The following is a 15527-nucleotide window of genomic DNA, read 5'->3' as shown; positions in this document are numbered from 1 at the left end:
CATTTTAGAATCGGCTCAGCGCTTGGGACCACGACAGAGCAGGTACTAAAAGAAAAAGAACCAGGTACCAGGTACGAGTTGGGTAGAGAAGCCCCAAAGGTAATAACTAAAACTGACGTGGAGAACGTCCTAACACGTTTTCCAACATTTTCTCATCTTTTAATCAAGAAAATAATCTACAGATTCATCGTTGGTGAGAATAATCGTCAGTTGCAGCACTAAATACTCTTAGAATGTAACGTACAAGCCTGTAGGGGGCAGTGTTATAATCACCTTAGTATGGCATAGGCTAATAGCTTAGTAGCTATTTAAGTATTTCTGATTGAAACAAACTGCAAAGACGATTTGACTTTAAAACCATTGTTAATTGTTGTGACAGACTGGAGAAGACTTACAAAAGATACAAGATCTTGGCTAATACTGAATATCCAACAAAATAGACGAGTGTTTGACTATTTATGGACGAGCAGAGAAGATACAGATAGAGAACATGTGAGTGGGAGGTTTGTCTGTGGGGTTTTTAAACACTCACCAGGTGGATCCGGCCTCTTCATGCCCCCCGCAGCTGCTCCTCCTGCACCGCCTCCGAGACCGTTGAATGCGGGGATGTTGTCGTTGCTGTAGGCCCTGAGGACCGACAGCATGTTCATCTGCTGCTCCAGGTGGCTCTGCTGCTCGGCCTTCAACAGCCCCGCGCCAGGAGACAGGAGGCCCAGGCCCTGCTGCCACTGCTTCTCCAGCGGCAGAGTTTGGTTCTGGGGAACCAGAGAGAGCGAAGACATGGCGGAGGAAGACGCTACCAGACCGGCTCCGCTCCTCTGAGGCAGGGAGGAGTCGTCATGGAGATGTTTGAGGTGGTCGGAAACCGGACTTCCTCCGTCCTCTCTCTCCATGTCCATTTGACCGTCCTCCTCTCTTTCCTCGTCCTCTTCAGCCATTCCCCCCTCCTCTTCCTCTCCGTCAGAGTGATTCTGCTGCTGCTGTCTCTTGGGAGTTGCCGAGGGTGTCTCACTGGAGCTGTGCACCCCAGGTTTCACAACGTCGTCATCTGAGCCCACCTGGTCATCTTCAGCATCTCCATGGGAGCTCCGCTCACCAACGTGGTCGTCCACAACTGAAGATGTTCCTCCAAAAGCATGGCTGTGTAGATCAAGACCTTGCTCTGCCGAACTCATGAACCCTTGAAGGGCCTGGTTGGCACTTGGTGATCCATCATACAAGCCACCAAACCGTCTGTAGAACTCACTCTGGAAGGGGTTGTAGCTCTGGTCCATGTGATTGTTCCAGCCACCATGATTCTTCTCTCCATCCCGGTCTCCATCTTTGTCTAGGGCCACACCAGAGGTCTTGGTGCTGGAAGAGTGAAAGAGGGAGGTGTCGCCGTGAAGCTCTTTGCCTGTGTCGGGCCGCTGAAGTTGGGCTTTACCCAGGTGGTTGGCCTGGAGGTGCAGAGCCATGAGCTCCAACGACGAGGTGGAGAAGGAGCAGAAGAGGCAGCTGTGCCACGCCACATTATCGTGAATGGTGACTGAGGAGCCAGGAAGAGATCCAGATGCAGACTCAGGCCGGACTGACACAGACAGATCCAGTGGTTCATACTGGGATCCAGGTTTGCCAGGCTCCGAGTTCTTCTTGGCTTCAGCCTTTTCTTCTTTGTCCTGTTCGACCGAGGCAGCACGTTTGGCTTTGGGCTCACCGTTGTCGTGGTAGAGCTGTGCCTGGAGCTGGACTGGACTCTGACTGTCCTTCATGTCTTTCTTCATGGAGCCGAGGACAAAGTTGTCCATAAAGGCCTGAAGGGAACCTTGAAAGTGGACTCCGTTACCCATCATGGTTTGGTAGGCCCTGCTGAGGTCAGAGAAGCTGGCAGGACTGTCTGTCGCTGTCGAGACAAGGGAGGAAGGAGCGTCGGCTGTCTTCAGGTTGTCTGCTGAGGAGGCGGAGTCAAAGCGGCGGTCTCCGCGTTCGCGCTCATGGGGGGGCATCATTGCAGCTGAAGCCCACTGATGTGGCAGCAGCGGACCTGCTCTGAAGTCCAGGCTTGGGGGCATTCCTTTGAAGACACTGCGGAGAACATCTGGTCGGGCAAAGATGCCGCCACCGCTAGCTGTCTTCCCATGATCCTCTTTGTGGTCAGAAGAGGGGGTGTGGCCAGAGGAGGGGCCTGAGGTGGCAGAGCCATTTTGACGCTCGCGGTGGTGGCGCTCCAGGTGGTACTTCAAACTGGCAGACTGGGTCCCGGCGTAGTCACAATGAGGGCAACGATAGGGTTTCTCTCCTGAGAGGTCAAGAAAGAGAAAGAAAGAGAAAAATGGGAGAGACAGAAGAAAATCAGTAAATCATTAACCTGATTATTAGACTGAGTGGATATCAAAATCTATTTATTGGAGCAGGGAGTGTGGACCCTAGGGTCATGTAACCTCCCCGAACAAAGGAAATTAGGTCAAACGAGAAGAGCTCGCAAAGAAATGCAATAAAACATGCAAAACTCCCGCGTGATGAAGGGAAGAAAAGAGCCCAAAATCAAATAAACTGCAAAACTAATGAACAAATATGATAATGGCGACAATGAAAAACATCCTGACCAAGAATCTCACCGCGGTTTTCTTTCTCTGTGTGTGTGTGTGTAAAAAAGCCGAATATGGGTCGATTTCAGTCTGATCCAGTCTCACAGAGTGAGCCATCACTCACATCAACACAATAAAAAAAACATTTCACCATATGGTGCTTTCAGTCCAGTGTATGAGATAGTATTTTAAAGTGACAACAAAAGTGTCTGTGTGTGTGTGTGCGTGTGTGTGTGTGTGTGTGTGTGTGTGCAGTGGGGTCATCACGCCTCTGTTGTGGCCTTGTTCGCTGTCAGGTCCGTGCCCCAACGACCACGGAGCAATTTCTCACATATTCCCCCCTATTTGCAGTTTATCTCCAAAAAGCGTAAATCAGCCGCAACACCGGATTTTTCCAACCTGCTGCAACAAGAGGACAAATAATAATAATAATAATAATAAGAAGAAGATGATACTATAGAAAGAAGTGTGTATCTTTCCCTTAGAAGACAATTTGATACATATCTGGAAATGTGGACTCAGGGAGGATACTTTTAAGTATCGGACGATTCAGTTTGATGCGGTTGAAGACATAACTTCATGTGGTACACCTCTATTTAATGTCATTTTTTAATTACAAGAACACATCTATCACTGTTCTACGGAGCTTTACTAAATCTGAATAAAAGTGTATTTACGGGACATTATCTCTTCTCCATGAGTGTTTCAGTCAAATCATTTGAGCAGGAGACGTACGGTCACACGTCTGACTGATCACTAAATTCATCCTCAACTATTTCGATAACAGATAATTGATTTTTCAGCTTCTTAAATGTGAATATTTTCTGGTGTCTTTGCTCCATATGAACAAAGAAATCATTCAAAGGGATTCATGTTTGGTTTGTGGACAAAAACAAGACATTTGACAGCGTCATTATTCTGTGTTTTGGGACATTTTCTGACATTCTGTGGACGAGCGATCGATCTATGGAGAAAATAATCCACAGGTTAGTCGATGACGAAGCGCGGCGCTGAGACGCAGATTAAACGTCTTTTACAAAAACGTCTGAAAGTCCAGACTCGTTTGAGTGAAGATGAACTGTGACGTAAAAACAAGTCTGTGAGCGTTTAAGACAAAAGAAAAAGTGATAAAATAATGAGCAGACGACACGTGTGAAGCACATGCTAGTATCAGGGACGCGACGTGATATAAAGAACAGTCGGGAAACACGGATTAAAGGGATTTATAGTGCAGTGAAAGAGGAGTTTACCTTCACATTCTGCATATAACTCATAAAACAACACAGGATGTGAGTTTTTTGTCGTTTTATGACAAAAACAACGCAAACGATGCATGAAACAACATTTTTGACCTTGTCAAAGCCAGTGAAATCACAAGAAAACAACATTTCAGGGATATTTTCTCTTTAATTCTCTCTTATTTCAGCTGGAGAAGTAAAGTCACGTGACATTTGAGAACGTCATTATTTCTGAGGGTTTGGGAAACACTGATCGACAGAATGTGACATTTTGAGGACGACTCATCTAACAACTCATCTACTTATCGAGAAAATAATCGAGCGGTTAATCGATGATGAAACGTGACGTCTCCTGAGAGTGTTTTACAAACGTCTGAAGTGACTCGACGACAAAGTAACAGCAGTTTAATTACAGTCTTCTGTAAATATCTCAGAATCTGATGATTCTTTTGTCCTTTTATGACAAAAATAACGCAAACGATGTACGAAACAACACTTTTGACGTAGTAAATATGTCGTGATAGTCTGTCAAAGCCGGTGAAATCACAATTAAACGACATTTCAGAGACATTTTCTCTTTAATTCTCTCATTTCAGCGGTTTTAGTGTTTTTATTTTAATAATTAAAACAAGTTCTCTAAGTTTTCAGCTTCTTAAATGTGAATATTTTCTTAAAACGGAGTCATTTTGGTTTGAGCATAAAAACAAAACGTTTGAGAAAGTTTCGGGAAACACGGATCAACAGAATCTGACATTTTGAGGACGACTCATTTCATTTATCGACGGTTAATCCACGATGAAACCTGAGAGAGAGTGTCGCACACAAAAGTTTGGAGTGACTCAACGACAAAGTAACAGCAGGATAACATGATTTAAAAAAACAATATGTGCATCACAGAACTCTGTGACCATTTAACGTGATAAAGTAACGAGCGCGCAGGAAACACACACGTGTGACGCACATGTGAAAACTCTGTGATATAAAGAACAATCAGGAAAACACGGATCAAAGTGATTTATATTACAGCGTAAAAAAAGAAAGAGCCAGCGTTTGGACGTGCTGTGCAACACTTACATTTACATAACTCTATATTTATTTATATACGCTGCTCGGGCCGATATCCACGCTCAACGCTCCTGATAATGATACAGCGTGTGAGCAGCAGCAGCAGCAGCAGCAGCAGCAGCATTATTCTGCCAGAAGTGGATCTTCCACTGCAATGATACTTATGCTGAAATAGAACACATCCTGCAAGCAATTATAATAGGCTTGGAGCCCGAGCCAGCTTTGGATTCATTAAACAAAGAACTGGGGGGGGGGGGTGAAAAAAATGCAATGCTAGTTATTTTTTTTTTCTTTAATAATTCATTTGTGTGTGTGTGTGTGTGTGTGTGTATATAATGTATACATTTAACAAACTTCTCAGGGTGGAATTTATGTGAGAAGCATCATGAAAAGAAATGAGTGGAAAAGGACATTTGCAAAATGGATGACTGGTGGTGTTCTGTGTGTGTGTGTGTGTGTGTGTGTGTGAGTGAGTGAGTGTTTCTGTATGTTTATTCAATTCTGAATATGGTCTTAAAGTGTTCAGATTATACACATGGAAACCATTTTATAAAAAGGGAGAAAAAAGAAAAGAGAGAGAGAGAGAGAGAGAGAGAGAGAGAGAGAGGCATTGTTACGCAAGGCTGGCTTGAATGATTTAAGTCGGGCTGTGTAGTAAATCATGGATATAATTAGCAAATGGCATACTGCTCAAGTAATTTATCATTATTTAGAGGGCACCATTCCAGAAAAAGACTCTGCGATCTGCAGACCTACTGCAGAGTTCTCAAATAAAGGGCCACAAACACCAACTCAATACAATATTGATATAGGACGGGAGAGAGAAAAGAATGGGAGGGTGTACAAAAGAAAATTGAAGGTGGAAATGCCGAAGAGAGAGACACAGAGAGACAGAGAGACAGAGAGAGAGAGAGAGAGAGAGAGGACAAAAGAATGAGAGGAAAAATAAAAAATAAAGAAGACACAGAGAGGAGGAGGAGGAGGAGGAGGAGGAGGAGGAGGAGACAGATCGCCTCGACTATAGATAGAAAGACAGTGATTTGATATCTTTTCTCTTACACTAGAGTGGCTATGAAGCATAGAGTATATTTAAAATAAACCGTACGAGATGAGCTTTTAACCCAATAAGTGCTTCTCCTGCGAGCCGCCGAACACAGGCTCGGCGCTGATTTAATAAGGAAACGTCCCTGATGCAAATGATCATTCTCAATTCCTCTAACTGGACAAAATGATATTCTAGGAGCCAAATTAGACAGAAATTAGACTGATCTGATCTTTTCTCCCCCCGCCCTCCTCTCCTCTCCTCTCCTCTCCTCTCCTCTCCTCCTCTTTTTTTTTCCCTTTATAAAAGGTTGTTAATGTTCGTGAAGAGGAGGAAAATAAAGATTAATGTACCGTACACATATCTAAAAACCATAATGAGAATGGAAGCAGATTGTGTGTCTGACACGCCCCTCTGATGTTTACGGACGACGGTAAACTGGAGACGAAAATCCTCGGAGAGTCGTCGGCTTATTCCGATCTTTTATTAAAATTAGGAATTTAAATATATCTCAGACAGGAAGAGAGAGAGGGAGAGAGGGAGAGAGGGAGAGAGAGAGGCGAGATCTACTTGTGTTTACGTGTGAGTGCCATTTGGAATGTGTGTGAACACATGTTTATGCATGTGTGTGTGTGTGTGTGTGTGTGTGTGTGTGTGTGTGTCTTAGAAGGCCATTTGGACCGGCTAAGACATCTGCTCCATCATACGTCAGGGGCCTGGTGTGACATCTGGGGAATATACTGTATCCTGCCTTGCAACATTACACACAATTTACTGCTAAAGGTCATTATGTACCCGTTAATCCACTTTTAATTGATATCAGCGCAAACAGCACAACCTCCCAGCCACATGACGGATCGCGACGCCGGCGCGGGGAGAAACCAGGAAATGACTGTTAGGGAGTCAAAGAAATGACACGTATATAAACTTAGATAAAACTTAAAAAAAAAGGGAAAAAAAGGTGAGGGACGGATGAATCATCGTGTCCGGCCTTTGACTCCCAGTCTCCAGCTCGTAAAACATCTAAGTGACACATCTGCGGCAATAAACCATCCGTCTCCTGATTACGGCTGCACCGCCCGGGCTCTGCACCGCCCGGGCTCTGCACCGCCCGGGCTCTGCACCGCCCGGGCTCTGCACCGCCCGGGCTCTGCACCGCCCGGGCTCTGCACCGCCCGGGCTCTGCACCGCCCGGGCTCTGCTCCTCCACAGTGTTCATGCGCTCGCTCGCACGTCACCGCCGCGCGTTCTTATTTCATCAGGCTTTTGTGTGGAGAGTGACAGCGCCGTAGAAACCAGTCAAGATAAATACATCAAACCTTTACAGACGGCCAATTAAAGTGATTAGATATAGACGTGACACACTAGATGAAGAATTACCATTTGGCCCGCGAGGAAAATAAGAGGGGGAGAAAAAAGAGCTGCTTTAAAGGCACAGTAGACGAGTTTATCTTTGGCCTGTCTACGACATCTTGGGGAATTCTTTTAACGACTTCATCTTGTTTGTTAGAGAATGTTTCATCATGTGAAACTCAAGTTTGGTTCATTTTGTAAGTCTGTCCGTCACCTGCACCAAAGCCCATAGAGAAAATCACTGATTTTAACATCACACACACACACACACAGGAGTGCTAATTTTGTGACTTCTGTGTTTCAAATATTTGGTTTGGATTGACCTCAGTGACACAAAGTGACCACACGAGGCGGCAGCAGAGCAGCAGCTCCTGTGTCAACATGAGCTAAAAATGGTGATGTTTGGTGTGGGAGTTGCCAAACCTGCAGTTTCCAGTCAGAGACGTCAGATTAACGGTGAGAGAAAGAGTCAAAGTGACGTCAGATTAACGGTGAGAGAAAGAGTCAAAGTGACGTCAGATTAACGGCGAGAGAAAGAGTCAAAGTGACGTCAGATTAACGGTGAGAGAAAGAGTCAAAGTGACGTCAGATTAACGGCGAGAGAAAGTGTCAAAGTGACGTCAGATTAACGGTGAGAGAAAGAGTCAAAGTGACGTCAGATTAACGGTGAGAGAAAGTGTCAAAGTGACGTCAGATTAACGGTGAGAGAAAGAGTCAAAGTGACGTCAGATTAACGGTGAGAGAAAGAGTCAAAGTGACGTCAGATTAACGGTGAGAGAAAGAGTCAAAGTGACGTCAGATTAACGGTGAGAGAAAGAGTCAAAGTGACGTCAGATTAACGGTGAGAGAAAGAGTCAAAGTGACGTCAGATTAACGGTGAGAGAAAGAGTCAAAGTGACGTCAGATTAACGGTGAGAGAAAGAGTCAAAGTGACGTCAGATTAACGGTGAGAGAAAGAGTCAAAGTGACGTCAGATTAACGGTGAGAGAAAGAGTCAAAGTGACGTCAGATTAACGGTGAGAGAAAGAGTCAAAGTGACGTCAGATTAACGGTGAGAGAAAGTGTCAAAGTGACGTCAGATTAACGGTGAGAGAAAGAGTCAAAGTGACGTCAGATTAACGGTGAGAGAAAGAGTCAAAGTGACGTCAGATTAACGGTGAGAGAAAGAGTCAAAGTGAGGTCAGATTAACGGTGAGAGAAAGAGTCAAAGTGAGGTCAGATTAACGGTGAGAGAAAGAGTCAAAGTGACGTCAGATTAACGGTGAGAGAAAGAGTCAAAGTGACGTCAGATTAACGGTGAGAGAAAGAGTCAAAGTGACGTCAGATTAACGGTGAGAGAAAGAGTCAAAGTGACGTCAGATTAACGGTGAGAGAAAGAGTCAAAGTGACGTCAGATTAACGGTGAGAGAAAGAGTCAAAGTGACGTCAGATTAACGGTGAGAGAAAGAGTCAAAGTGACGTCAGATTAACGGTGAGAGAAAGTGTCAAAGTGACGTCAGATTAACGGTGAGAGAAAGAGTCAAAGTGACGTCAGATTAACGGTGAGAGAAAGAGTCAAAGTGACGTCAGATTAACGGTGAGAGAAAGAGTCAAAGTGAGGTCAGATTAACGGTGAGAGAAAGAGTCAAAGTGAGGTCAGATTAACGGTGAGAGAAAGAGTCAAAGTGACGTCAGATTAACGGTGAGAGAAAGAGTCAAAGTGACGTCAGATTAACGGTGAGAGAAAGAGTCAAAGTGACGTCAGATTAACGGTGAGAGAAAGTGTCAAAGTGACGTCAGATTAACGGTGAGAGAAAGAGTCAAAGTGACGTCAGATTAACGGTGAGAGAAAGAGTCAAAGTGAGGTCAGATTAACGGTGAGAGAAAGAGTCAAAGTGACTTCAGATTAACGGTGAGAGAAAGAGTCAAAGTGACGTCAGATTAACGGTGAGAGAAAGAGTCAAAGTGACGTCAGATTAACGGTGAGAGAAAGAGTCAAAGTGACGTCAGATTAACGGTGAGAGAAAGAGTCAAAGTGACGTCAGATTAACGGTGAGAGAAAGAGTCAAAGTGACGTCAGATTAACGGTGAGAGAAAGAGTCAAAGTGACGTCAGATTAACGGTGAGAGAAAGAGTCAAAGTGAACCTTTGACTCGGGTCTTTTATAACCACGCTGCAGGTTTGGAATGGAAATGGCCCTCATGTGTTGCAGGGTTAAAAGTTCAGTCGCCTCGGGGGGACGGACAGTGACATCATGGACATCACGGACGTTTGGATAAATATGTCCACCCAATATCAAATATGAGGCTGTTATTTTCCAGGATTCCTCCTAAGAAAATAAAACTCTCAGTGTGTGTGAAGGAAGGAAGAGGAGTAAAGGAGTAAAGGAGTAAAGAGACTACTTTTAGCTGTGGATTAATACACATGTGGTGTTATTTTATTTACTGATTCAGAAATAAACTGTGGAGACTGAACTGACAACAGAGCAACAGTGTCTCGCATTTTACGTCTTAGTTGTTTGGGGAGGAACTGAAAACACGTCTGGGACACGAGGAAAAAAACATTTCTACCTCAGCTTAAGTCTATAATATACTTAAGAATATCCTTAGTGGTTTTCTAACAGACGTGTCAGTCACCTGCACCAAAGCCCACTGAGGAAATCAGTCATTTTAACGTCACGTCACACAGGAGCGTCTGATCCTCCGCTGCCTCTGTGAGTGACTTAAACGTGACATTCTGGGATTTCATGTGTTGGAAATCCTTTGTTCGGATTAACCTCAGTGACACAGAGCTGCCACACGGGGCAGCAGCGGACCAGCAGCGGACCAGCAGCTCCTTCCTGTGTCCCTGAGGGCTAAGAAGAAAAACGCTGCTTTTCTCAATGGAGTTTGGTGTGTGTGTGTGTGTGTGTGTGTGTGTGTGTGTAAGTAGATGATTTACAAACTTCACTTTCCAGTGTTTTCAGTGAAGTAAGAATATAATATATAATATAACACGGGGGGGGGAGTGTATAAGGAAGAAGGTAAAGAAGATAAATGATGGGAGAAAAGAGGGCGGGGGGGGGGGGGATGCAGGGGTGAGAAGAATGAGGGTGGGAGACCACAGGTCCCTCTTGATTCATCCTGATTACAAGGTTGGGTTAAGGTTAAGTGACACGGGCAAGTCCTGCCTCTCCCTCTTCCTCCCTCGCTCCCTCCCTCCCTCCCTCCCTCCCTCTCTTTGTCTCAGCCTCTCGTCGTGTAAAGGTGAGCAGGGACTCTTATTGGTTATGCAGCCCTGCCTGAAGTTATGTGTGGCTATTGTCAAGAGCTGTGGGGGGGGACCTTTTTTTTTTATTTTTTTACACACAGCTGCTTACTGCTAAATAGTGCCTTGTCCAGAAGGGGACAATCTGGGCCTCTAATTGCTGTCACTGAAGCCTAGATTCATTATGTGACTTTCCCATTAAAATGTGAGCATTAATTTGTATAATGAAATATCACCCTCTGCAGTGTGTTCATTAGCCGTGGCCCCACACTGTAGCACCGCGGCGGCGGCGGCGGCGGCGGCACAACGTTAGCTACCTTGAACACTGTGGTTAATTTTGCTAATGGATATTTTCCCCCCACTCACTGTTCAAGAGGAAATTAATACTGTAACATTAGCTCTTTAACTTTTGGAGGAATTTAAATTCACTTGGTTGCTTTCAAGCTGGCGTTAGTCGCTCATTAATCTCGGCGTGGCGTCGCACAATGGCGCCGCCGCCGCCGCCGCCACTGCTGCCACCGGCTCGCTAAGCAATTCCATTGTGTCACTCACACTGCATTAGGGTGACGCTGTCATCTGTGCATTTCTCTGCATTGTCACCGCGGCACACAGAGAGAGAGGGAGAGGATCTTTAGCCGCTGTAAAAGTCATCTCGTGGATGTAATCAGGGTGTCACAGTGGAGCCGCTATGATTAGGTTATGGGGATGATTTAAAGGCCACATGTTGGGGATGCATCAAGCTGCTCCTCTCGCTGCAGCGCGAGCGCACGACGGATGCTCAACCTGTGCTTGGACGGGCGCGCGTCCAACGATACATTCCTCTACCCACAAAAACACAACATCCTTCCTCCTCTAACCCTCTCACAAGAATCCACGTTTGTTTTTAGCCTGTTTTACTTCACACTGCGAGGTATTTGAATGTGAAAGGAACTGAGAAGTGACAGACACACAGACAGACAGACAGACAGACAACTGTGAAAAGACTTTTTCATCTTCAGCTATGTAAAGTAATTACATATGGAGTCCCACAGGGCTCAATCATTGGGACCCTTTACATTCAATAGTTAAGTATATGAATGTGTACATGTGCACAAGTGTTGAGCGCTGACAGTCCTGCGCTGCACTCACAAAGTCACTTATTTTACGTCAAGACAGACGTAAGAAACATCGACACTGAGCTCGTAAAGCGAGACGACTGCTAACAGTTTGGCGTTTGAGCGAAAATACAAAACACTTCTCGTCTCCACCCACTCCTGCTCTGCAGCTGTATACACACATATGGCTCTTTTCCATTATACAGTTCTAGTTCAACTCTACTCAGTTTGGTATCAGTCACGTTGTTTTCCATGACTTCATAGCTCCTCCTTAACGTGGGCGGAGTCATCACTGCAGTGGCTGGTTTTTCTACTTGTAAAGCAGTTGTTTTGGGTGAAAGTGAATCATTAAAAAGATTTGTACACAGAATGGTTCAGTACTTCCCGCATGACCATGCAAATACCACTGAACTTTAAGATAAGTAGCTTTTGGAATTATAAGTCGATTTTAGAACTATATAAGTAGGATTTTTAGGTCTTTTTAACTTTGATCTACAGTTGGACATTGTTGGCTTTGACGTCACTCTCATGACTCTTCAGTGACGACACTCTCCGACCAATCAGTGACCTTCAGTCTGTCGACAGAGCAGAAACTAAATAAACACCAGGTTCTCTCTGCGCTGATTCACGGAAAAACACCAAAACTCCAGTTAAATCAGTAAAACTTACACACTGCAGCTTTAAACTACAGTTTACTGTGTGTGTGTTTTGCAGTCGGAGCCAACGTCAGGCCTGAGCTGAGGTCTCCACTTTCTCCATAATAAAATATGGCCCTCACGGGTATCCTTACTGAACTACTCAAAGCACACATAACTCAGCTCTCGCTCAGCACCAGTTCACAGATGCTGAAAACTCCACGTCTGTGTCTGCACACGGACGTCTTCATCATGCGAGGACACCACAGCTACATGTCTGCTATGAAGCAGAGGAACACAGCACTGGTGGTCTCTCACTCGGCCTTTTAAGTGAAGGAGGAGGGGGAGAGGGGGGGGAGGGAGGAGGAGGAGGGAGGGAATAAAGCGAAAGAGACACAGAAGGAGAATAAAAGAAAGAAAGAGAAAGAGAAAAAAAATGACAGCTTTGATTCCTCTCAGCTGTAAGGGATTTCCATTTTCAGTCGAGAGCGTTTTAGCCTCAGCGTCTTCACCGGCACCCGAGGATTAGTTCACAGTGAAGAGCAGGAACTAATGAAAGAGGTCAGCGCGGTCAAACGCTGAGCGCTCTTCAACGACTGAGCGGAACAAATGTTTGATAGATTTCAGGAACATTTTTCCCCTCTCCACTTTATGTTCATGTCGGGGCCACTGAAAAACAATATTCTTTTTAATAACACGACTCCAGTGGTTCCCAAAGACTGGGTCGGGACCCACAGAAGGGTCGCGGGAGATTATTTCTGGTCCCAGAACAAATTTTGCAGAATTTTTCCAACTTTTTATTTCAAATGTATGTGTTTATGTTTTAAAAACATGCATAAAAATGATGCTCTTGTTATGATTTATATTGTAATTTTGGACAAAACGATACTAACACTGTTGTAAACTGTGAATGCAGGACAAAAACAAGGAGATAAACTACACTTTTAAAGCGTTAAATGTAAATTACATGTATTAAGATGCTGGTTTATCCTGTAATCTGACGCTAATTTTCTTAAATCCTTGTTTAAAGACGCTTTACCTCGAGAAATGAATGATTTTTTTTCTGCAAATGTTGACATTTCTTTTCCTCTACTTCATGCTGCCACTGAAAAACAACATTCTATTTAACACACATTTTTAATTTTTGACTCCAGTGGTTCCTAAAGACTGGGTCGGGACCCACAGATGTGTCGCGGGAGATTATTTTGGGTCCCAGAGCAAATTTTGCTGAATTTTTTCAACTTTTTTTTAGTTAAAAGTGTTTTGTGTTCAGTGCAAACATGACTGGCTAAAGTATGTAAGAATTAGTGACATCTAATGGCAAGAATGCAGATTGCAACAAACAAATTAGCCTCCAATTCAAAACACATGCTGTGGCTGGTTTGACCACTGAGTTTTATATTTTAAAGCAATGATACACTGTTACTAGGGACTATTTTTCATTTCTGACAATAAACTCTTCCAAATCTTACGGACTGGACCTTTAACAAAAGGCTCACCTCATAAAACGTGTGTCCACTGGAGTCTGCAAATATCTCCCAGATATGTTTACGACTTTATTCCCACAGTTAAAGTGAGATTTGTGTCCTTTTTTAAAAGCGCTTACTCTGCAGCACCAAATCCCAGAGGGAAAAACAGCGATTTTACATCACAGCACACAGGACTTCTTCATCCACGGCTGCCTCCGTCACTAAGTTCAAATGTGTTATTTTGTGACTTCAGTGTGTGGAATCTTCACTCCAGATTCATCTAAGTGACACAAACTGAAGCGGAGAGGCAGCAGAAGACGAGACGCTCCCGTGTCCCCGCAGGCTGAAAACGCTGATTTTCTCTATGGGGTTTGGTGTGAGAGAACAAGTGGTTTGTAAAGGTTGTTTATCAGCGAGGTAAAGTGGTGAAGATGTTGTGAGCTGATGTGAAGTGGTTAAAAAACCTTGTTTTTCCTTGTGTCCTCGTCCCTGTGTCCTTGTTTGTCGCGCGTCCTCTGCGTGGCCTAGTTGTGACTCTAACCTGAATAGTCAGTGGGGCGTTTGTACCTCGCAGAGGGTTCGAAACCCTGGCTTTTGTCCACATCATTACTCTGACTGCAGCCAAACTGAAGACAGGTCGTCACACAAGCACCTGAGCCCCAAGGTCCGGACGCAATAAGGATGAAATCACTTTAAAAACACTGAAACGATGAGAGACATGTCCCCCACATGTATCCACACTGTGGACAGGACGGCTTTGTTTGTGCTGGAAAGTTATTGAGAGTTAGCGAGTGTGAAAATGTCCTCTGAGTGACGTCAGCAGAGGACGATCAGGCCCTGTGTGTTAATGAGAGGACGACGGTGAGGGACACAGTGAGGGACACAGTGAGGGACAGTGTCCTTTTTTAAGTCTGTGTTCACGTGAGTTTAAAAGCAAAACTAAAGTCAGACTGTTCGTAAAATGTTGTATTGTTATATTTCCTTCCTTTCTGTCCTTTCTCTGACTCCTTCCTTCAATCCTTCATTCCTTAACTCCTTCATTCTTCTCTTGTATCCTCCTTCCTCCCTCTCTACTCTTACATTTATCTTCCCTGACAGAGCGACTTTTTTGACTCGATCACTGCAGAATTCATCAATTACAAACTAATATGAATGAAATTCATCTGCATCATCACATCAGTGACACAGTGAATCCACACACACACACACACACTGACCTGTGTGTATCCGCAGGTGAACTTTGAGATGATGGGATGTCCTGAAGGACTTTCCACAGTAAGGACAGTCTTTAGAGGACGAGGCCAGACTGCGCTCACGGTGCTGAGGAGGCGGCGGCTGAAGGTTCCCCGCCGCTTTCACCGAGTCATCGCCAACATCTGCACACACAGAGGAGGAGGAGGAGGAGGAGGAGGAGGAGGAGGAGGAGGAGGAGGAGGAGACAAAATGGAAGGTGAGTTGAGTACAATCATCATAAACAGTTTATTGATCATGTTCTTCTTCAGTAACTTCCTGTTTATTTTTATTTGACCACTTTTTGAAGAAAAAGAAACTTTTACCGACGTCACATGATCAACGATGACATCACACGCTGCTCTTTTTTCTCCTGCCCTTTCTTTTTCTTTCTTTCTTCTATCCCTCCCTCCCTCCCTCACCTCCTCCGTTCCTCTCTCTCTCTCTCTCTCTCTGATGACAGCAGACGTCACATCACAACGCTGCTCTTCTTTCTGTCTCTCATTGTCCCCCGTGTTTTTCCCCTTCCTTCCCTCCCTCCTTCCTTCCTCCCTTCCTTCCTTCCTCCCTCCCTCCCTCCCTCCCTCCTTGCTCAAATGTGCTAACGCC

At 44.7% G+C, this 15527-nt stretch overlaps 1 protein-coding gene across 4 annotated transcripts in view; it reads right to left on the bottom strand.

Annotated features, from left to right (window-relative positions):
* znf536 (zinc finger protein 536) overlaps positions 1–15527 on the bottom strand; it is a 317559-nt gene that overhangs the window by 93531 nt on the left and 208501 nt on the right. For all 4 annotated transcript variants that reach the window (XM_058629151.1, XM_058629152.1, XM_058629150.1 and 1 more), the window contains 2 exons: positions 14906–15064; positions 533–2278 (listed from right to left, as the gene is read on the bottom strand). In XM_058629151.1, the coding sequence (XP_058485134.1) occupies positions 533–2278; positions 14906–15064 (1905 nt within the window). The remainder of the gene's footprint in view (positions 1–532; positions 2279–14905; positions 15065–15527) is intronic.

This window comes from Solea solea, chromosome 5 (assembly GCF_958295425.1).
Source record: "Solea solea chromosome 5, fSolSol10.1, whole genome shotgun sequence".
Taxonomy (NCBI): domain Eukaryota; kingdom Metazoa; phylum Chordata; class Actinopteri; order Pleuronectiformes; family Soleidae; genus Solea; species Solea solea.
Note: the sequence above shows the minus strand (reverse complement) of the source record. Positions and strands in the feature narration are given on the sequence as shown.